Below are 23,157 nucleotides of genomic sequence, written 5' to 3'. Positions count from 1 at the left end.
GGGGCCACTCAGAGTACTTTGTTCACGACAGCCCTGCGGACAGGCCACCACTGCTGCCTCCTGCAGGAAGGACCGGCCGGAGCGCTGGGGGCTCGTGTCCTGGGGAGGCCCGGCTCCGGCGCTGCTCTGGGGCCAGCTTCCTCGGTGGGCCCCTGATGTCAACATGGATATGGGGGAGCCAGAGGCAAGGCCGGTGGGGCGGCGACTTTGGAAAGGCTTGGAGGGCCCTTTGCCCTTCTGCTGAGGCTCGTCCTGGAGGTGGTTCAGGACCAAGGCCGCTCTGACCTCCGGTGGGGAGGGGTCTCCAGCCCCCCTAGGGAGGTGCCTGTCAGAGCACAGGAAGCCCTGGCTGGTGAGCGCCACCTACTCTGTTAGTCTGAGTCCACACTTTGCTGTAGAGCAGTTTGGGGCTGCACGGGGGCCCCTGCGAACCCCACGCCATTCCTGCAGTTACCACCTTATGTGTGGATGGCGCATCGCCACGCTGGTGTTGTCCACACGATTTACTTTATTTGTATTCCACCTGTTTTTCCCTCACGTCCCTTTTGTGACCTTGTCCAGGACACCAGGTGACACTGGTCATCACATCTCCTCTGCCTCCCCTGAGCTGTGACCGTCTCTCAGACTCTCCTTGGATTTCACGACCTCGGCAGTTTGGAGACGTGCTGGTGGGGTGTTTGGTAGACTGTCCTCAGTCAGGGTTCGCTGGATGTTTTCTCTGGATGGGACAGGGGTTGAGGGTTTGGGGAGGAAGAGCATAGAGGGGAGGTCCCATCACGTCGGGGGCACCTGCTGTGACCTGCCACTGTGACATTGACCTTGACCCCCGGCCAAGGTTGTGTTGGCCAGGATTCTCCACGTCCAGCTCCTCTCGTCCCCTGGCGCCGTCCTCTTTGGGAGGAAGTCACTGTGCACAGCCCACCCCTGACAGGGGTGAGGCAGGTGCCCCTCCTGGAGGGCGGAGTCCCCATAAATTATCGCGAATTCTTCCCCCGGAGGTTTGTCTCTTCTCCCCTATTTATTTCTTTATTCAATTGTTTCTCTATATCAGTGTGGATTGTGGACACTTATACTGTGGTGTCTGATCCAACAGCACGTCGTTCATTGTGCGGCTCAGTTGGTTCAGCTTTGCCCTCAGGAAGCCCCCTCTGTTGGCTCCTGCTGCACCTTCTCCAGGTGACCAGAGGCCAGGCCAGCCCCCAGCCACGTGCAGGGGCCTCACGGGACACCACCAAGACTTGAGTGGGTTTGCACGTGTGCAGCTCCCTGCCACATGCCGGTTCAGCCGATGACCAAGGCTGCCAGGCTGATGGCCCAGGAACGAGGGCCAGGGGTGTCTTTAGGAGCAGCAAGTGGGCGGAGCAGCACTGAGGCTCCGCATGTGAAGCCTGCCCTCCCTCTCACGCCCTGGAAGGAGGAGGAGGCTCGGTGGTCTCTCCTCACGGCTGCTTAGCAAAATGGTTTTGGTAGCATCGCCTCCCCTTGGCACCCACCTGCCTGACCCTGCTGCCTGCTCTGTAACAGGTGAGAGGTTAGGCTTAAACCTCATGCTGTCCCAGGAGACATGTCGGGGACTGAAATTCATACTAAAGTGCAAATGGCTGCCACTGGCACCTAAGCGGCACACAGGTCTTGGCAGGAGGGTGATCCCAGGCACCGGGACATGGTGGGAAGGTGTGTCTGGGATGGGGGTTGGGTGGGGAGGAAGGGGCACCTGGCCAGGTCAGAGCAAGCACTGGCAGGTGAGTGCCTGCCTCTTCTTGGCGAGCCCTCCAACCCCAGTGTTGTTCAGAGGAAAATCTCCACCTGAGGAGCCAAAGAAGCTGAAGATGCTGCAAGGAGATACCAGGGAAGGTTTTCCTGGAGAGTGGGGCCAGACGCCAGGCTCTGTGACAGGCTAAGAGGAATGCAAGTGGCCCTCGGCACAGCTGGCCACAGACTGCCCACAGACTGGGATGCACAGAACCTGGGGGTCTGGATGAGAGGCGCCAGGGAGAAGGGGATGGGCCCCCTTGGGGTGGCCCCACAGCCCATGGGTGGACACGCCTGGTGAGTGAGGGCCTGCCCCTGGGCTCTGCCCATGAGCTGTAACCCCCGCCACCCAGCGACGTCCCCCTGAGCCCCAGGCTCCCCTGGAGAGAGTCCTGGGGAGAGGCTGGGGGCTCCCAAGGTCATGGATAGCCCTGAAAATTGGCGGGAGCAGAACTGTGGGTGTTGGGGTCCCCTGCATCCTGCACCAGAGGGGAGGGGGGCCTTGTCTGATTTCTGAACAAAGAGAACTGGGGGCCAAAGCGGCCAGGAGGGAACCAGGACGCGCCGCGGGGCCTGTGCCCACCCGGAGCAGACCGCAGCACCATGCCTCCTGAACTTGGGACGCCCTTGGACGGGCTACGACAAGGACAGTTTCTGAACCACGTTGCGGTGGGTAGTGGGGTGGGGGCCTGTCTGCACTGCCTGCCCTCCTCCCCCACAGAATGGGAGGAAGGGCCGCTCTGTTCCTGCCAAGGGGAGAGGGCTGCCCTTCCCTCTGCCCTGCTCCCTGGCCCTCTCCTGGGGCACAAATGGGGTGCTGCAGGCCTGGGGCTGCTGCCTAGGGGCCTGTCCTTGGTCAGGCCACCCTGGCTTTTCCTCACCCTGGCGCAGTAAGAACTCGAGGTGGGGGCTCAGAAAGGGCGGGGAGGGGTGGTCACGGGGTTGCTCCAGCTCCCGCCTCTGCCTGGATTGACTGAGGCACAGTGCCTCCCTGGGCAGTCAGCCCAGCTCGCAGGGCACTGCCCAGGGAACGAGGTCAGAGCAGCCGAGACGGCCATTGTCCCACCGTCTGGCCTCATTTCGGGGCCTCACCTCTGCCAGGGGCCCCAGGGAGAACGGCGCCACCCAAAGCAGGGCACGTCAGGCGGGGGGAAGCGGTCAGCCTTCTGACCTCAGAGCAAAGGGAGAAGAGGCACCTCCCTGGGGGGCCTGCCGTGACTCGTTTAAAAGTCTGATTCACTCAGGTTTGCGGCGTCTTCTGTCTGCCTCTTGAGTGAGCACCCAGCCCGGCCACACGATACCCCCGGGCCACGTGGCTGTGCGCCGGGCCCTGCCGGCTGCTCTCCCCTCACGGATGCGCCATTTTGGGCTTTGCTGAGTCAGTACGTCCAGAAAAGGCCATGAGCTGTGGGGATGGCCCACGTCCCATTAATCGGGGGTTCTTCTCAGCAGACAGATGAGGGTCGTGAAAACAAGCGATGATGACACACGTGAGAACCATCCAAGGTCCAAGGACCCTGCTGGGTGACCGTCCAGTGATGGAATAATCCAGCTGAGCTGGCTTCCTTGTCCCGTAATCTCGGTCCCTTTGGGACAAAAGGTTCTGGGAACTGGAACCTTAACATGCCTCTCAGGGAATCAGCAAGAGATCATTGCTACTTCCTCTCTTGCCCTGAGAGCCTTTCCATGGTGTATCAGTCAGCGAGGGCTGGGTAACAAAGTACCACAGCCGGGTGGCTTACACAGCAGACATTTATTTCTCACAGTTCCGGAGGCTGTAGTCTCAGATCAAGGTCCGGCAGGGCTCAGTTTCTGGTGCAGCCTCTCTTCTTGGCCATAGACGGCTGCTCTGCCCCATGTAGCCTTTCCTCTGAGCGCCAGTAGAGTCTTTTCCTCTTCCTAAAAGGCAGCTTGCCCACCCTATCAGATTGGGGTCCCCCTTTATGACTTCGTGGAACTCTAATAACCTCCTAAGCCTCCTTTCTCCAAATGCAGTCACACTGTGGGCTAGGACTTCAACACCTGAATCCAGGGGGACACAATCCAGTCTGTAACATTCAGGAAAACAGGACTTGACCCTTTTCCTGGTGTGAGTCATGTACACGTGTCCAGGCAGGGGTGCGGAAGGCAGCATGTCTGTGCCCTGGGAGGAGCTGCAGCCATGCAGGGCGCGCCCCCTGCCCAGACACCATGGGCTGAGGCTGGGGACGTCTCCACCTCTCTGCCTCAGCTTCTGCTCCCGACCCCCCGGGCCAGCAGTCCCTGTGCCTGGCGAGCCGACGTGGGAAATAAAATGACACGACTCAGAAGAAGCCTCTTCAAACAAGCCCAGGGGGTGGGCGCTGGGTGATTCCTAGTATCCCCTCCCCGCCTTGCTGCTGGCTCCCTGACGTGACGTGTTATCTCCAAGGAACATTTACACACTGACAGAAACAGATCCGGACGCACAAGACACAGAGCGGGGAACACGGGCGTGAAACACGGGACACGGGGAAGCCATGCGGCGGACACAGGACAGCGAGACACAGACGCGGCGGCCCTGCCAGCACCGCAGCCCGCAGCCCGCGCGCCTTACCTCGGAAGTAGGGGATGTAATGATGTCTGAACACGGATGTAGGGCTTGGGTGTTGGGACAGGGACAGGCAGCTACTGGTACCAACACTCACAGTACCAGCTGCGGGCAACAGAGAGCAAGTCAGAGTCGGCCACACGCTCACTGGCCGCAAAGCCACAAAACATTCCCAGGCCCGGCTCCTCCAGGAACATTTTTGCTTCCTCTCTCGAAGAACACACACCATTCTGAAGCACCTGAAGGGGTCACCAAGGGTCCTCTGGGCCAGTGTGCTCCGGGTTTGGAGGGAGGAAGTCCTACCCTCTGTGGTCAGGGTGGCTGCCCCCAGGCCCACTGGGTGGGAGCTGCTGGCCCCCGAGCCCTGCCCATTGCCCCACCTGGGACCTCCTTGGTAGCCAGGACCCAGGTGGAGGGCAGCTGGCAAGACCAGGGGTGATCTGTCACCCAACAGTCACCCCGGCCCCGCCCAGCAGAGATTCAGGTCTTGGCTCTGGGGTGACCACCTGGACAGGCACAGCCGACAAGCCCAGGTGAACACATACGGCGGTCAGGGGTCCGCAGAAGGGCCCTTGGAGAGGCCGACAGCCCTTCCCCCTGACTCGCCAGCTCTCCTAGTCACTCACTCACTCCCTCACTCACTCGTTCACTCCCTCACTCACTGGTTCACTCCTTCACTCACTCACCCACTTTGCAAACATCTACAGAGCAGGATGTACCAGGCACACTGCACAATATCAATGAAAGTAACTTTGCAAATGAATGAGTTTTGATTTTTCCACAAAGGCTGCAAAAATCAGAGCTGAGTCCATGGAGGTGAGGATGGAACCATGCATCAGCTGGCCAAGGAGGAAGCCCCTCGGAAAAATCCCTCAAAACGCAGCACCTGCATGGAGACCCTGTGGCCCCGACACACTGAGGGCAATGCAGTGTTTAAAGGCAAGGAGAGCAATAGAGCTGGACGCCAGGCAGGGAGTGAGGTGGGACGGGGCAGAGAGGACCCTCCTCGGGCTTCTCCCCGCTGGGAGGGGCCTGGCAGTGGCCTCTTACACATGTTCCCATGGGACAGTTGTCTCTGGGGCTAGGTGAAGTGTCAGTGCACATGCTGACGCTAGCTTTGTCCTTTGATTTGGCCTTCACAGCACAAACCTTCCCCAAATCACACAAGCTCGGAACTAAGTGACTTCTGGTCTCCCACCTTTGTGCTGCTCTATCTTCCTGACGCCCGCTACTGCACATGAGCTGGATTCTGCTGTACTCAGTGCCGCCTGCGTGTTTCACAGGACGGCTCCTCCAACCAACAGGGTAACCAGCTGCCTCTGCAGCCAGCCTCCCCCGCCGGACATGAGAGGGCCTTTTCTTTATGTGACTAAAAGGACGGCTCTCCATCACCCACTGGCAACCCCCACCCCCTGTCCATCGTATTTCCAGCTGCCTAGAGGAAGAGACAGATGCATAAGAGGAAAAGCAGCAAGGATCACAGCTTCACACGGGGTAAAAGAAGCGTGGGGGGCAAGTACCTGGACGGCTGTAGTGCTGGGGTGACCGTGAGGTCGGGGTGTAGCGCCCGAGGCTGACCGACCCGGTGGAGCTTGGGCTGGAGGTCCGGCACTGCTTGTAGGAGCGGTCATCCTGGTCCCCCTGGAGGGGAAGACAGCCTGGTGAACACAGGAGCCGAGAACACCGCCCACCCCTCTCCCGCGCGTCCAGCCTCCACTTGGCTTTTGCTCTCTTGACCCAAGAGGCTGACTCAACTTGGCCCCAAGACGAAGTCCCCTGCAGCTGCCAGGGCACATCTGAGGAGCCAGGTGGGGAGCTGGCCTTGGTGCTGAGCACAGTCCCTGCGCCTGCCGGTACCGGAGGGCAGTGCTGGGTGGGACCGCCCACCCCTCCATCAGCCCCTCCTTCTGTCTCCAGCTCCCACAGAGGTGGTGGAGGCACCTGGCTCCACCTACATCCTTCAGTTTCCCTCTTGCCCAGTCCTTCCCAGCACCCAAGGCTCCTTTGAACACAGTTTGAGAACCACTGGGATTCTGTATTCTCCCAGCCTTGACAGGTTCTCCCCAGGTGTGGCAGGTAGGAGGAAGCCCATCTCAGGCCCAGGGGCCCAGTTGAGTCAGACCCACAAGCACTGACAACGTAGACTCCATTCAAGCAGGATAAGCGACTGTTTGGGGTGGTCAGAGCTGGTGGCAGGTGGCATGAGATGATGTGGAACCATGACGCGGGGGCAGACAGGCTGCTGGCCTGCCACAGTTTGGCACATTGGTCTGAGGCATGACATGGCCCAGCGTCCTGCATGGGGTGGATGCTGGGGCTTTGCCCTTCAGGCCAGTGTGGGGATAAGCAATGTTGAGAGTCTGGGTCTGGCGCTCACGGCTCCCACGCTTTCCTGCACTCACCTTCCACTTCCCAGGGCTTGCTCTTCAGCCGAACCCACTAAGCCACTGTCCCTAAAATTAGCCTGTGCAACCACCTCCACGCTCTGCTCAGGCTAGCCCTCACACCTGCCAGGCCCCACGAGGGCTTCCCCTGAGCCCCTCTGGGCTGGCCCACCCATGGCGATGGGCACTCTCTCCCCTGGGGCGGCTCCAGCCCTGCTGTCCAGGCTCCATCCCTGGGCTTCCTCTGCATAGCCCGCTGGCCAGCTGACATCCTATAGCTGTTCTGTCTCCTTGCCTCGTCTGTGGGGCTCGTGGCCCCACGTGGGTGTGGAAGCTGGGTGCTAGCTGCCCACACACGAGGTCTGGTTGTCTCATTCCCGGACCCCAGGTCTGACGCCCATGCAGACTGGAGTCGGACTGGTGGCTATCCATATCATGGATCAATTTTGAGAAACAGGAAAAAAAAAAAAGCGGGCTGCTAATTATAAATGCTATTTGATAGAGAAACGCTTTTAGCACGTTTATCTGTGAGGACCCAAGGATACATTGTAAGTCCCACTCGGGGGCGCATGAGGTGGCCCAGACTAAGCCAGCCCCTGGACTTTTTCTCTAAAGGAAGCCATGACTCAGACCTCAGGACACCTGTGTACCAGGTGCCCACACTGCAGGGCCAGCGGACGCACCAGCGAAGCATGCAGAGGGGACATGGTTATAAAAATAACCAGCGCCCAAGAGGCTCCCCAGCTGCGGAGGGCCGTGGCCTGGTGCCACGGCCGGAGGCCCTCCCCGGGAACCTTGGTGGCTATCTTTATGACCCGGGCGGCAGCAGCGTGAGCAAACGGGGCCGGCTGGGGTTGGGCGGTTACCTCTGTCGGCGTTGGCGAGAGCAACTGAGGGGGCTGTGGACACAACACAGAGCAGCTTGTTAGTGCTGGGCCCCAGGGGGTCACTTGAGGACAAGACCACCCAGGCCCAGGCCCCTCCACACCATGGGACCCTCCTCCAAACGGAAAGGAACCCCTGCCCCCATGAGACCCGACACAAGCTCCAAAACCTTCTTTTTGGAGAAACATGGTCAATGGCATCACAAGAAAGAGGTTCCCAGGACAGCGTTTTGTGCTGAAGAGCCTGGACCTTGTCTCCGTCCTGCCCCATCCCTGCCCCCACCGCTCTCCCACGAAGACACCTTTCCAAAAAGAAGACAGTGGGTTCAGGACATCGAGTGGCAACATGCTGTGAGCCCATCACACTCGATTTTCTTCAGAAAGGAGAGAAAAGGGGCACAGAGAAAGAGAGGCGCCTCAGGGTTTGGGATGAGGTCCAGTCTGCCTGCGGCAGCATGGGGACCATGGAGAGTGGTGAGCGGCCTCCCCAGCCAGGCACCTCCTGTTCCAGCAGGCGCACACCATCCGCCACAGACAGACGTGTCGCCCAGACTCAGGGAGGCAGTGCATAGCAGAAGGGCTTCTGGACACTGAGCTTCCGGCAGCAAAGCTCACCTGCCGCCTCACACCCGGGAGGCAGGGAGGGAGATGCTGCGGAGAGTTTCTGAGGAGGAGCCCCAGGGGACCAGGCAGTTTTCTCGTACCATTTCCCTCCCCTTAGAATGGAAAGGGGAAAGTGTTTTCCACTCTTCTCATTTCCCAGATGGGGACACCGAGGCTCAGAGGGGCTGGCAGACCTCTGTGCTGCCAGCCTACTGCTCTTCTTACTGCTAGATTCCCGCCCTGGGGATGGATGGCTGGAAGGCCGCAGTTCTAGAGAATCAGGTGAAGTGTTCATCCCTGAGGCCAGCGTCCGCTCAGCTCAGCACCCTGACCCATGTCCTGTGGCTTCCCAGGCCCCATCCATCATTTACCCACAGACGGGCGCCCACAGTAACCACCTCTGAGCAGGATCCCAGCCGAGGCCTGAGAAGGGAGAGTCCTCGGGGTCCCAGGAGATGGGGGATGGACAGGACCCCAAAACCTCACTCTGGACAGTGGCAGGAGCCAGCATGGAGGCAGCAATGACCAAAGTCAGCCACCAGGGGCCCAAGCCCCAGCTCCGCCCCATGAGCCACACGGCCCTGGCCCAGTGCGTCCTCACTCGGCCTTGTCCTCTCATCTGCCTCCTGGGCAGTCATTCCCCACGTGCTGGGCCATGGGAAGTGGATCTGCACAAAAGCCCAGCGTCAACGCAGAGTGAGAGCGGGCCTGAGGGATGGGTGGTGACCATGACACCAGGGACAGCGATCGGCCCCTGCAGCAGGGCGTACCTCGCTGTAGCTCTGCCTGTCTCCCACCGAGTGGCTGATGTAGGGTGAGTAGGAGATCATGTCGGGCCGGTCAATGTTGTAGATAGCCTTGTTCTTAGGGAGGGCGGCCAGGTCTCGGTAGTCAAGAATCTCATCGCCCAGCTTCGCCTGCGAGAGGAGAGGAAGAGCGGAGGGGCTGGGTAGACCCACACCTGAGGCAGCAGGCGCTCCGGCAGCCACAGGGAGGACGGCGGGGTCAGTGCCCAGGAGCCGGGTCTGAGCAAAATGGGGCAAAGGGACAAAGGCCTAGGGGCGGGGAAGCCTCGTGTTCATATGGGTCTGCGTCCCCACAGACAGTGAGAACTAGGCCTGTAGTCTAAACACACACTCATCTGTGCATGCGTGCACACATGCAGACATGTGCACACACAGATACCCGTGTGCAGGCACAGGAGACACACATAAATGCACATATATGCATGCACACAAATACACACTTGGGTGCATACAAACACACAGACATGCATGTACACAAATATGTGTGTGCAGGCATACATGGGTGCACACATAAAGACACACAAACACACATGCCTTTAAATACACACATGATGTATGCATGTGTGCGCACGCACACGCAAACACCCAGCACATGTACATGCAGGCTTGCACACACAAATACATGCATGCATACCTCCATGTATATATGCACACACAGAGAGAACGTGCCTGCCTACAACTGTGGGAGCAGACACACACTCACACCTTCGCCCACCAGCCCCACCAGCACGCACACCCACACAGCCTGTGCCTGCCCTTACGCTCCCACAGACCCACACCTGCAGAAACACCCGTTCACCCTCCCACACACACTGCACACTAGCACACGTGCTAGCGCACAGAGCCTCACCTGCACTACCACCCCCATGTGCACACGCACACGCATCCATGACCACAGTCACACACACGCGCGTGTGTGCACACACACTCAGGCCTTTGGAGCACTGATGTTTGACAGACAGCTGGGGTGTCACCTCAGTGGGGTCACTGCAGAGATGCTCACTTGTGGGGCCACCCCATGTGCTCAGGTGAGGTCCACCTGGCCGCTGGCTCCCCTGTGGCTGGGCTGGCCTTCCCTGCATTATCTGCCGCCCACAGGCTCTGTTGCCATCGGCCCCTCCTCCCAGCTCTGGGGGCGGACGTGGGTGGGTGGGGCGCATGCTGGGCTCAGACAGGTCCTGGAGCTAGGCAGCAGCCTTGGCAGAAGCACCCCGTGGCCCTTGGCCCTCACAGCAGGGCTGAGGTTCACCCCCAAATATCGGTGTCAGTCCCAGTGTCTCTGCTGCTCGCCCCAGTGCTGACGGGTGTGTACAGTCTGTGATCCCAGCGGAAGACAGGACACGCATCGCCAGCGCACTCCGGGCACGGCACAGGTCCCAGCAGGGCGGGTGCCTGGGCTCCCGTGCCTCCTGGAGCTGACACACGTGGTTGCCTCTGGCCCCACCATGTCCCCTCTGAGGATTAATCTCAGCCTGGCATGGCCAGCCACAGGCAAAGCTGGCCAGTCTGGCTGCCCCAACCAGCTCGGCTCAACCTCTAAAACCCAGCGAGAACCTTCATCTCAACCCCGGCCTCCCTCAGTGCCCCTGGCCAGGCCGGCACAGACCCTGCCCTCCTCTCTGCCATGGGACTGGCTGTCCCTTCCCAGCCCCAGGCGGCTCCATCTAGGCCCTCACTGCCTGCATCGAGATCCAGCCACAGCCTCCTGGGAGCTGTCCTGCCAGAGTTTTTCTAACAAATATTACCACCAGCAGCAGCAGTATGACACTATGCACTCCACTCTGGACAGCACTGGGCTGAGCCCATGAAGGGGGCACTCACAGGACCTCCACTTCACAGAGGACAAAACCAGAGACCAGAGGGGTTAGGTAACTTGCCCAGAGTCACACAGCCAGGGAAGAGACACAGGCTATTTGACTCCAGAGCTGTGCTCCCACCGCGACTCTCCCCTCTGCCAAGGCCAGGTCTCTCAAGCTCCAGCTGCATCCACTGTCGTCCAGCTCACAACCTGCGGCAGCCCCTTCCTGGGATGGATGGCATAGCCCTCACTGCAATCCCTGAACGTGGCCCTGATGTTTCCAGCCTGATCATCCTAAGGTGTCTCCTTGTGCCCGTGGTGTGCCAGGCTCAGCCCCCACGCTCCAGCTTTCTTGTCCACCCTGAGGTCCAGAAGCCCCAGTCCACCTCCTCCAGGAAGCCTTCCCTGATCACCCAACTCCAAGGCTCTCATAAGTCACTGGGTACTCAAGATGAACCCTGCTTTTTACTATGTAGGCTGAGAGAGTGAATCCCTGATGTCTTAGAGCTCTGGCAATCCCCTTCAGAGCCCTGGGTAGTGTTTCGAAGACTGGAGTTTACATCCTGAGTCTGTCATTTGTGATTACGATACCCCCTGAGCAATATTTTTGAGCTGCTCCTCTCTGCCTTCAAGAGGAATCTGAACTCAGGCCCCAGTGGGTCTGGCCCTTGTGTATCCGCTTATCCCAGCCTCTTCATCCCCCACCCAAAGCCACTTGTCACACTGAACTCCTGACAGTTGCCCAGTCAGCCAGAGCCTGAAGGCTTGGCACATGCTGTTCCCTCCCTCCAGCATGCCCTTTCCAGGCCTCTTTGCCTGACTCGTCCTCTCTCTGGTCCTTGTAGACTTAGCTGAGGCCTCCCCCTCCAGGGGACCAGCTTGCTCTCCCTCTGCCATCTGGGTTGGTGTTTTTCTCCTTTAAGCAAAGGTGCTGATCTTCGTTGGCGCATCTGTCTCGGTTCCCCCCGCCCTAGCCCACCAGGCCCAGGACTGGTGGCCCCCAGGGTACCAGGGCTCTGATTCCCCATGGAGTCCGTCTCCCTAACTCCAGGCTCGGCATGGCCAAGGTTCTGGGGCAAGCACGCCAAATCGAATTAAAATCAGTCACGCATTAGCCAAGGCTGGGTAGATTCGCTGGGTCTTTTTTGTCTCCCCCCGAAAATTGGGAATACCGCCTGCGCCTTGTCCACCTGCTGGATTTCGTGAACATCAGTACAGCTGTACACACAGGGCAATGCTGCCGTGGGGGCTGGGAGAGGGGGCCGGCATTTACAGGTGCCCACCCTGCCCACCTCTGTCCCTCTGTAGTCACAGCGTTCAGCCGCCCGCTGGCTCTCTCAGCCCTAGGTGCACGGTCAGCAGAGCTTGCCTTGCCCTGGGTTCACCCCGACAGCAGAGATCAGGGAGGCAGCTTGACGATGCCAACTGTCACCAACACGTCCCGGCTCAGAAAGAGGCCTGCTGACCCCTAGCTGGGCGGCTACGTGCAGTGCTCAGGCCTCCCCAGTGTCTGTCCTGCCCGCAGGGCTCACAGATCCGGTCCCTGGTATCTAAGTCCTGGGCGGTTGCTGTGACAACGGGCTACGCTCTCTAATTGGCAGAAGGCCACCAGAGGGGTGTGTGTACAAGTGTTTTCCCTTAGCTTTCTTCTCTCCTGCACTCTCTCCAGCACAGCAAGTAGGAACAGGGAAACGGCCATGTGTGATGCTGCAACTGCAGCATAACCCGGTCAATAACAATGTACCGTAATCTGACAATGCTGCTTTCAGCAATGCCAACTCACTGCTTTAGTGCCACGGTGAAGAAAGGTTACAAACGATACACTCAGTGTGACCCCATTTCGTTAAAAGAAAAAAACAAAAAACACATGTCCAGAGAAAAAGAGACCTAACGGGCATACTCCAAAACATGAGCAGTGGCTCCTCTGGCTGGAGGATTAGAAATGGGATTCATTTTTGCCTTTGCATCAATCACTATTTTTTCCTAATAAATGTGGATTACTTTTGTAATAAGGAAAAAAGGTAATGAAAAGATTACTTTAAAAAACCCCCACAGTTTATTAAGAACCGACTGTGTTCATGTTTTATCCTGGGTGCTAAGGTGAATGAGGCACAGCGTCTGGCCACCAGGAGACAGCAGCCACACCACACGGTGAATTCCTGCACCCAGGGGTATCCCTGGGGAGCTGATCTCTTCCTGACCGGGTGCGGGGAGGGAGAGGAAGCTGCATTCGCTGACAACCACCCCACAGCAGATGGGTGCCAGGGGGCTGGCACCCTTCAAAGCATGCTGAGCTGGTGCCTGGACTGGGGACATCGTCCTGAGGTCCTGAGTGTGCCCAGCACTGAGCAGAGTCAGGGCACACTCGGGTGATGGCAGATGCCAGCAGGGAGATGGAAGGAAGAGCAGGGGCAGGGCCTGAGGCCAGGGTGCGCTTGATTGGACTCTTACCTCTTCAGTAAAGGAGTTCTGGCAGGGAAGGCATAGACAGCTCAGTGGTAGAGCGCATGCCTGGCTGAGCTCAATCCCCAGCACAATCATTAAAACGAAACAAAACAACTAATTACCTTCCCCACCCTGAGACAAAACAAAGCGAAAGAAAAAATTCCCATGGATGTGCACTGCCCGCTGGTGCTGACACCATGATTTGGGAGGGACAGCCACAGAGCTCTGGCCTGTAGCCTGCCTGGCCCCCGGGAAGGTGGGATGTGGCCAGGCTGGGCGCTGGCCATGGTGCTGGAGTCCCTGTGTTGGAACCGGATGCCTGTCCTCTTCTGGTGGCTCCGTGGCTTAGAGGAGGCTGTGACACAGAGCAGCTTTGGCACCTGTCTGAGCTGCAGCTGAGAAGTGGGAGGCTGAGAGACAGGAGGAGGCAGCATGGCACACTCTTTGCACCCAGTAGTCAAGGCACCTCCGTTGTGTCAAACTGGGAACTAGCGGTTCAGGTTCAGGAGACTGGATATTAATTTGCCTGAAGCCTCCTGTTTAAAACTGGACTCTAGTGCACATGTATTCGTTGAGCAAGAAGTTTACCTGTTCTGGGATGGTGCAACCAGCTGGGCTCCGCCTCAGCTTGAAGGCACACGCAGCCGGCAGGGAAACTTCTTTGCACTGGTGGTTCCTTGGCAAGCTCGTGTTCCCCAAGGGTGGGGACGCCATGTGAGCCGATCAAGGGGCGTGGACTTGGCTGTGCCTAGAACCACCTGGTGGAAGAAGGGGCCCAGCAGGGCTGGTTTTCAGCACCCTGCATGCTTTGGGGGTGACAGAGACCCGGGCTCAGAGCCCAGCTCCACTGCTTACTGCTATACAACCTTTAAAGTAACAGCAACCCAGAGGCCGGTGTCCCCGCTCACTGCACAGCCATGTGGTCACTGCGGTACCTAAGCCCCCTGCAAACACCAGTTTCTTATAACAATAACAGCTCGTGTTTACTGAGCAGTTACCTCAGCAAAGCTGCTACTGTCTGTGGACCCGGTCACACCGGGCTCGGTGCTGACTGCTTCACAGACGCTGTCTCACTCATGCAACAACATTCATTATTATTGTTGCTCACGATGAGTATGGCATCATGGGTTGAATCATGTCCCCCTGAACTTGTATGTTGAAGCCCTAGCCCCCAGCACCTCAGAATGTAACTATATTAGGAGACAGGCTTTTAAAGAAGTAATTAAGGTAAAATGAGGTCATTACGGTGGGCCCTGGTCCCATATGCCTGGGGTCCTTCTGAGAGGAGGAGATTAGGACACAGACACGCACAGAGGGACGCCCATGTGAGGACGCAGGGAGAAGACGGCCGTCTACACGCCCAGGAGAGAGGCCTCAGGAGAAGCTGAACCTCCCGACACCCTGACTCAGACTCCCGGCCTCCAGGACTGTGAGAAGATGCATTTCTGTGGTTTAAGCCCCCTGGTCGGCGATGCTTGTTACGGCTGCCCCCAGCAGATGGGCATCGATGTCGTAACAGTAATCCCAGCAGGTATTTCCTAAGTCCTCCGTCTGGGCCCAGAGCTGTGTCCCAGGGCCTCCCACTCTACCCTGGTGGCCCTGGGCAGCAGATGCTGTGGGTCCCCAGGTACAGGTGAGGTCCCAGAGGCTCAGAGAGGCTAACACCTCGCCCAAGGGCACACAGCTGGTCTGATGACTTCATGCTGCATCTCTGGGCCTCTGGGTTTGCATTTGCAAAGGGCCATCCTGCAATTCACTCTCCAGACCAGAATGTTTGTTATCATTCTCCATCAGAATCAGTGTTGGGAGTGGCCCTGTGTCCAACCAGAACAAGAGTTTCTGGGCTGAAAAGCGGCATTGAGAGCATGAATCTGATACCCAATGAGTTAGAGGAAAACAAAGTCCTGGCCAGGGGGTCAGGGTGGGGGATGGGGGAGTTGACTGGTCCGGAGGCTGTCCTTCAGCGGTGGAGCTGGACCAGGACGCCCAGTCCAGGGCTCGCCCCCTCCCCCCAGACCTCACCCTGTGCCCCAGGCTCTTCCCCATACAGTAAAGTTTGCTACTTAGACAAGCAAATTAGCAAATAATTGTAACAACCTTCCATTTATAACCCCACGGTCCAGGGGTAATTGCCACGAACAATTAGTTAAAATGTTCCCAAACATTTTTATATTTGTACGAGTGCATGCACACACACACACACACACACTCGCCATACACACGTACATATGCACACATGCACACACAGAGTAACGGACATGGGATCACATGACATGTTACCCTCAACATGCTTCTTCTAGGGCCACGTTAGGAACACTTGCCACAGCAACAGGACAGATCTGCACCGTCATTCGTGACGTGTGCCCGGGCGTTACTCATTCAGCCCAGTCCAGGCTGCAGGACGCAGACACCATGCCATTCACGCCACTGTGAGCACAGCTGGGGGCACGCCTCTCTGTGCACCTGTTGCCACATAACGGGGCAGCCGCTGGGTGGCACAACATGTGCTCCTCAAAGGCTCCAGGTCAGCTTCAGAGTCTGCACCAGTCTTCCAGCAGCAGGGACGGGAGAGCTGGCCCCACCCCGCGAGGAGGCCCAGCCCCAAGGACACGCTCAGCAACCACCCCAGGCCCCTCGTCCCCTCCCCACACTCCACAGAAGGAACCCAACTTACATAGATCACGCGGCTCGGGGACCCGGAGGCGCTGGATGCAGGTACAGAAATGATGCTCTCTGAAGAAGTTCTGGTTTCCTGGAAAAGGAGGAGACGGGCGGAGACTGAAGCAGACTCTGTCGACATGAAGACCCTTTCAGAGGCAATTATTACGAGTCACACGCCGACAGAGAGGCTGGCTCCCGAGAGGCTTCTTTTTATTTGCAGGTTGAAAGAATTCTTAAAATAAACACGTAGGCTAAAATAAACAATGGGAAAGCTGTAATTGGAAGACACAGCAGGTGACACTGGCTGAAAACAAAGCAGGACCACTCTCGGTGCCGCCAGAGACACTTCCACGATGACCAAGCTCTCAGGCACCAAAATCATCTGTTTTTCGGAGGGATGGGAGCAAGTGATGCTTTTTCAATGATTCCGTGTGCTCCGCCAGCAATGGCCACCTCTCTTACCCAGAATTTCGCTACCCAGAAATTCGTTGCCCAGAAACGTTTACCTCGTAACGACGTCCACCTCTATTACAGTGGCCGTGTTGCAGCTCATTCCGCCAGCCGGGGCTTTGTTGTCTGACTTGGCGGCTGTCACATCTGTGACCGGCTTCTCCAATGCCCGCTGCTGCTGGGACCCATTCCCACCTCTCTTCCCTCCCCACCGCAACTCCTGCAGCCCTGAGGGCACCGTTTCCCAGATCGTCCACCTCCTTTGCTCCCCGAGTCAAGCCCCCATCTCTGTGTGGACTCAGTCTTCCTCCAGCTCCCACCCTACAAGCTTTGCCTGTGCCCATCCCCACCTGGAGGCGTGGCCTGGCAGCTCCTGGACGCCTCTCCTGGTCCAGCCCTCACTGCTGGGACCACTTACTTGCCTAACTTTCCACGCCTCCCACTGCCCCCGTCTAAATGGAACCCATCTCCACGAAGGGCATCCCTCTGCCCACCTGTTCACAGCTTCTCTCTTGTCTAATCAGACCCCTTCCCCCCACCCCCTGGAACTCTGCCCAGCCCGTTTCATGGTCCACACCCACTGCAGCGGTGCTAGCAGCCAGGGAGGGGCTGCATGATGAATGGAACTGTGTCCCTCCAAAACTCATATGTTTAAGTCTTAACTCCCCAGAATCCTAGAATGTGACTGTATTTGGAAATAGGACATTAAAAGATGTAATTAAATTAAAATAGGGTCTTTAGGGCAGGCCTGCCTCTAATCTGACTGGCGTCCTTATAAGAAGAGGACACTGATACGCACAGAGGGATGACGTGTGGGGACACAGGGAGAAGACAGCCGTCTACACGCCAAAGAGAGGGGCCTCAGGAGAAACCAGCCTTGCTGGTACCTTGAACTGGGACTTCCGGCCTCCAGGACTGTGAGAGACTCATTTCTGCTGTGCAAGCCCCCGGTCTGTGGCATTTTATACAGCAGCACCAGGACGTTGGCATCTGCCATGGAGCCCCCCTCCCCTCCCCTCCCAGCGGATGACCGCTCCAGCTGCTCCTACACTCAGCACAACACCAGCGAGGATGGGACGACAGGACCGGACAGGAGGCCGACACGGCAGTGGGAGGGACAGACCTGGAAGGCAGAGGGGGTGGTGCCCAGATAAACCTGACTGCACACCTGGCTCTGCATCTAGAAAGGAAAGAGAAGAGGGAGAGGGCATGATGCTCCTGGGTCAACTCTGCGCTCAGCCACTCGTCGGCGCCGGTCCATCCTCTCTCCTTGTCCCCCGTCATCGCCCCAGCATCCTCCTCGAGGCCTGCCCTGCTGCCCCTGGGCCCCTCGGCCCAGCTACACATGTGGGATGGGGCGTCGACTCGGGGGTCTGCCTGTCCCCTCAGACCACAGGCTTGTAAAGGCCGGCAGGGGCTGGGGTCCCCCGAGGAGCTGAGCCTGACCCCACGTGCAGTCCTGAGGCTCGGCCACCCCCAGTAAGACGTGACGCCATGCGACGTTGCAAAGGTGACAGTGTCATCTGAGGAAGGTAACACAGGGCCTGTCTTTCTCGCTGTCCCTGTGGCCAGGTCGCCTACTTTCCTAGGCAAAAATGATGTACGTACACATTTAAGCCTCTGAGTCTCAGCTTCCTTCTCTGTGAAGTGCAAACACCTGCCTGAAAGGCACCGTCTATTTCTGAAGACTCGGAGACCTGGCCTGGCCCTTGCTTGGCACTGAGAAACCATCCTTACTTTTACTTCAATTCGAGTCATTCTTCCTGCTCACAGTGGGAAGCCCCTTGTTTGCAAAGCAGACTGGCATTGGGTGTTTTGAAAGAAAAGTGCCCAGACGCTGAGAACTGCAGACCAAGACTGTCCCCCAGCCCTGAGGGATGCTTCCCGGCACAGGTGGGGCGGCCCTGGGGTTATTACCAGCATGACCTTGAGAGGTGGGGGTGGGGTCTGGGTCTGCTATGGAACGTTTCGGGGCGCCGGGCAGGCAGCAGGGCGGCTGCACGCTGCCCCTCTCCCTCTGCCCAGGCTGGGAGCGGCTGGCTGGCCAGGAGAGCTCTCTCCATGGGGACGAGCGCCCGGGGAAAGCCTTCCGTGCCGCCCGGCCCCTCGCTTCCTGGCGCCGCCCATTCTCACCTCCTGGGTGAGGCAGAGGCGGCTCTGGGGGCGGGGGTGGGGGCGGGGCTGGGTCTTGGGCAGCGGGGGTGGAACAAGGGACATGCAGGGCGTGACCAGGGCCTGGATCCCGTCCCAGGACACAGAGGGGCAGGCCCAGAGCAGCACCAGCCCAGGCCGCAGCACTAAGAGGGTAGCTGCTCTCGGGCTGCCGGCCTCTGCCCCAAATGTTCCCAAAGCATCTGTGAAAATGGGTCCAGGAAGCCAACTCCGGCCGCCCGGCCGCCAGCACCCAGCGTCCAGAGGGCCTCCCGCTGCTGGGCCCATGGCCTGTGGTCATCACAGGCTGGCCTCCGGGCTGAGGGCAGAGGTTGTTGCTGCTGCCCGGCCTGGACGGAGCGGGCTCCCGGCAGCCCCGAGGCCAGCCGACAGCGGGTCCAGAATCCAGGAGCTGGCGCCGGCCACCCTGACCTGGTTAGGGGAGGACCCTGGGCATGTGGCCCTCCTCCATGGAGCCCTCCTGCCCTGACCCAGGGCCACCTTTCCCCAGGTCTCCGTGCCATGCCAGGTGTAGTAGGAGGGTCCTCGTGGCTCTCCGACATGACGTCCACGTGTGTCCACCTGTTCCTGCCTCTACCAGGAGCAGCTGGGGACACGACTTGTGACTCGGCCACCTTGGCGCCCCAGGCCGAGAACGGGGCTTGGCACAACCAGACCCTCAAGGAAGTTCTGCTGAATGAATGAATCATGAATGAGTGGATGCAGGAAAAGGTGTGTGGGGGGGGTGGGCTTCCAAACCCACTGAAATCGATTGCTAAAGAAACTGGGAGAATTTCCCTCTGTTTGGTTCTTTCAGAACAGGCTTAGCAAGGGTCCACTGAATTGGGTTGGGTCCCACCCACTCTGAGGGGGCTGGTATGAGGAAGGTCCCCTCCGCCAGTCTGTACCCTGTCACATCTTCTAGGTTCATCAAAGTGCACGAGATGGATCTCTGTCCAGCCCCACCAGGAATTCCCAAACCCTGAGCACCCGCAGTGTCTGCTGGGTCTGGGGACAGGCTGACACCTGGCTTTCAGCTCAGGTTTGCTGCTCTGGATCTGCCCACACCACACAGCCAAGGGCGAGGGGGCTCCCCTGGCTCCCGCAGTAAATGTATTACTGAAGGGCTCAGCGGACAGAACCCACGTCAACAGTAAAGAGCAAAGCACCCCAGTAGCAGACTCCGCCCCTTTCCCGGGGGCAGAGTTCCTCTGGGCACCAGTCCCTCCTGTAAACGCAGCTACCGGAGAGTCTCAGGGGGCTGCTGAGGCCCCCGGGTTGGCCTGCCCCCACACTCTCCCCGGGAGCCCTGCCTGATTCTCCAGCCTCCACTCCTCTCAGCCACCCCTGGGGACCCAGTTCACCTCAGTGTCTTCACCTGAAACTGCGGGTGGCACAGCAACCCCCAGCCCCCCGCAAAGGGATTCTGAGCATCGCACGGGCTTGGCTCCTGGGGCTGGGGGCTCCCTGGCTCCTGTAGTGCCTGATGGAGCAGAGCTGGCTGAGACGCGTCTTCTCCGGGGGCCTGTGGTCCCCCGGGCTGTAGTTTACCCCTAGAGTCACCTCCTTCCTTTATTTGACAAACACTTGAGTGTGTCACATGCCAGGACTTGAGCCAGGAGCCAAGAATTCAGGACAGAGAGACAGGAGCATTGCCCCCAGGCTCCGAGGGAAGGGGCAGCTAGAGGTGTGAGCTGAGGATGTAGGGAGTGGGAGGATTCAGCAAAGTCCTCAGGGGCTGACATTCTAGATGAGTCTTAAAGGACCCAGAGAAGGAGTTGGCCAGGAGGCATGGTCACAAGAGGGCATTGCTGAGGGACGGGACAGGTTTGGAAGATGCTGGGGAGAAAGGGTGGGCAAGGTGCTGGGCAGAGGTGCACCAGCATGGGGGCAGCGGGACTCCTCCCCTGCTCACTGCACCGCCACCCCAGCCCAAAGGAACATGCCTTGTTCCTGCCTCAGGGCCTTTGCACAAGCCTCTACCTTGCCTGGAACCCTCTACCCCTTCCTGTCTTCAGGGCTGGCACCATCTCATCTTCCAGGCCTAGCTCCAGCTCAGTCCTCTGGAGGCCACCCCCACCCTCACCATCCCAGGTCAAGTTGGTCCTTCCCTGCTGTTCCACCTGGCCAGCTGTTGTGACATTATTTGCCTGTTTAGGCATTGATTTCTTTCTCTCTTTGGAAAGCCAGCCCCAGGAGGGCCAGGTACACGCCTGCCTCCTTCCTCATGTTGCACCTCCTGCCTGGCGCCCAGCAGGGCCTCTGAGGGGTGAAGAACTTGGCCAGGCCATTGCCTTCACTTCTGGAAGGTGATCTGTGTCACACTCGATAGGATGTCTTTGTTTAAGTCGGGCATGAGCCACACCCAAAAGTCCTGGGGTGGGGCTGGCTATGCCACACCAACCGTGTGATTTGGGTGGTCTTGGCTCATGTCACCCAGAGTGAAATCAACCACATGGCAACCCACCAACCAACCCATCAACAGAGCCCCCGTAAGATCTCTGGACGTGGACCTTCCCTGATTGGCAACGCTCAGGGCACGCTGTCACTCACTGATGCTGGGAGGTGCCAAGTCCTGACTCCGTGGGGAGGGGACAGTGGCACCGTGTGTTTGGACCCTTCAGGACCCTGCCCCATGCTGGGCAGATTTCACTCTGCGTCCTGCCCCCTAATAAACCATGATCGTGATTATGATCGTTTTCAGTGACCTCTGTGAGTCCTTCTCACTCACTGTTGAACTGAGGGCAGTTGTGGGGACCCCTGGAACTGGCAGTTGGTGTCAGAATTGTGAACAGTCTTGGGGACTGTTTGGAGACCCACTAACTTTGCACTTGTCCCCAAACTTTAGCCACTTTCAGAGCCTGGCCAGTGCAGGGCGACCCTGGGATGCCCACACCGCACCCAGCAGTGTCTCCCAGCTGATCTGCCTGTTTACAACTTGATACCCACAGGCCTCAGGCCACCTGCCCCCAGAGGGACAGGCCAGTGAGTCTGCAGACGTTGTCAGCGTCCCCTTAACTGTGTGAAGACAGCGCAGAAGGCGTGAAAGGTGTCAGAGAAGACAGTGAATTCCACCAACCTTGTTTTTGTCTTCAGTCCTCGCTGTTTGCCGACACGCCGGGTGCCAGATGGAGGAGCCTGTGGACGGAGTTACAAAAGGGAAGTGTTAGTGTCATGTCCCCGGATGCAGGGGTCACACGGAGAGTCAGGAGGAGGGAGCCGGCGGTCCACACACGGATTCTCATCACCTCTGCTCCTCTGGGCCAGAGTCACAGGGTCAGTGCTGAGCCTGGGGTGTGCAGATCACTGGAGTTCATAGCCCCACTGGGGGGACATGAGAGGGATGGGAAACTCACCACCGTGGGCTACCTGCTCCTCAGGGGCCTGCACCCAGTCCCTCGGAACCCTAGCCCCGGGCAGCCAGACATGGGTGGCTTCTGGTTCACAGGCTGGGGACAGAAAGGGGCTGCCAGGTGACTTCCAACCCGCTCCTCTCCATGCGAGGTGGGCAGAGGCCAGGCCCAGCCACAGGCACCCTGGGGACCGGAGCCAGGTGGGAACTCAGCTGGGGTGTGAGGGCTTTGGGGCAGGGCTCTTGGCTGGGAGGTGGGACGGAGCCCCTCACTTGGGAACCTTAGTGCGGGGTGAAGAGCAGGGCCTCGGGTGGGGGCCCCACCCCTCACGCATTCATGGGGTCTCTGAGCTGACCCACTGGGGCCTCAGTCTCTTTACTTGCCAGCCCCACCCAGTGTCCCACATCGACAGCCACCGCCATCAAGGTAACAGGTCTCGAAGGGCCCCAAGGCCCTGCGCTAATTCAAACTCGACCTTCCCCAGTCTCAGATTTTCCCCACCTGCACGCAGGGCCAATGACACCCTACCTCGCCAGGCCACTGGGAGAATTTAATGAAATTAAATAGGGGTAATGACTTGGGGGCCACGCCCCTGAAAGTGGTGGTGTGTCCAACACCCTCCAATATCCCTTCAACAAACCACATGGGCCTGGCACATAGTAGGGCTTCAACAGCTGGGTGGAAGGAAGGAGCGCCCGTCCGTTTCTGCTGGCAAAGCCTCCAGGTTGCTTAACACCCGGGAAGGGAACTCATCACTGCTCCTCCCTGTAAAACACCTGCTCTGACTGGCAGCCGCCGGACAGACCTGGATTGATCGCTGTGTGTGTGTGTGTGTGTCTGTGTGTGTGTGTGTGTGTGTGCGTGTGTAAGCTTTTGTTTTTTCAAAACAATTGTTTGCAATTACAAAGACAATTGATGATGTTTATTAAAATTTCAACAAGCCTAAAAATGAATAAATAAGAAAATTAAAATCATCAGTAGTGGGGAGGGCAGAGCTCAGTGGCAGAGCGTGTGCTTAGCATGCTGAGGCCCTGGGTTCAATCCCCGGTTCCTCCGTTAAAAAGTAGTAATAATAATAAAGAAAGAAGCCTAATTAACTCCCTCCCCCAAAGCAAAACAAAAAATAAATACATAAAATATTTCTGAAAGTTGAAAACAACATCACCCGCAGCCTCGTACACCCGGGGCTGGCGGCCTCCCGGTGCACACGTGCGTATCAGACAGAACACACGCGCACAGCATCCTATCCTGCGGTTTTTGCTTAAAAATGTCTTAATATTTTTCCACATAATTAAAAACGG

The 23,157-nt window shown here is 58.4% G+C and overlaps 1 protein-coding gene across 1 annotated transcript in view; it reads right to left on the bottom strand.

Annotated features, from left to right (window-relative positions):
• The window catches only part of ABLIM2 (actin binding LIM protein family member 2), a 112,488-nt gene that overhangs the window by 39,514 nt on the left and 49,817 nt on the right, over window positions 1-23,157 (bottom strand). The window contains 6 exon segments of the mRNA XM_014566434.2: window positions 4,328-4,426; window positions 5,842-5,962; window positions 7,572-7,604; window positions 8,963-9,109; window positions 15,916-15,993; window positions 21,583-21,641. Of these exon segments, the coding sequence (XP_014421920.1) occupies window positions 4,328-4,426; window positions 5,842-5,962; window positions 7,572-7,604; window positions 8,963-9,109; window positions 15,916-15,993; window positions 21,583-21,641 (537 nt within the window).

This window comes from Camelus ferus, chromosome 2 (assembly GCF_009834535.1).
Source record: "Camelus ferus isolate YT-003-E chromosome 2, BCGSAC_Cfer_1.0, whole genome shotgun sequence".
NCBI classification, from domain to species: Eukaryota; Metazoa; Chordata; class Mammalia; order Artiodactyla; family Camelidae; genus Camelus; species Camelus ferus.
Note: the sequence above shows the minus strand (reverse complement) of the source record. Positions and strands in the feature narration are given on the sequence as shown.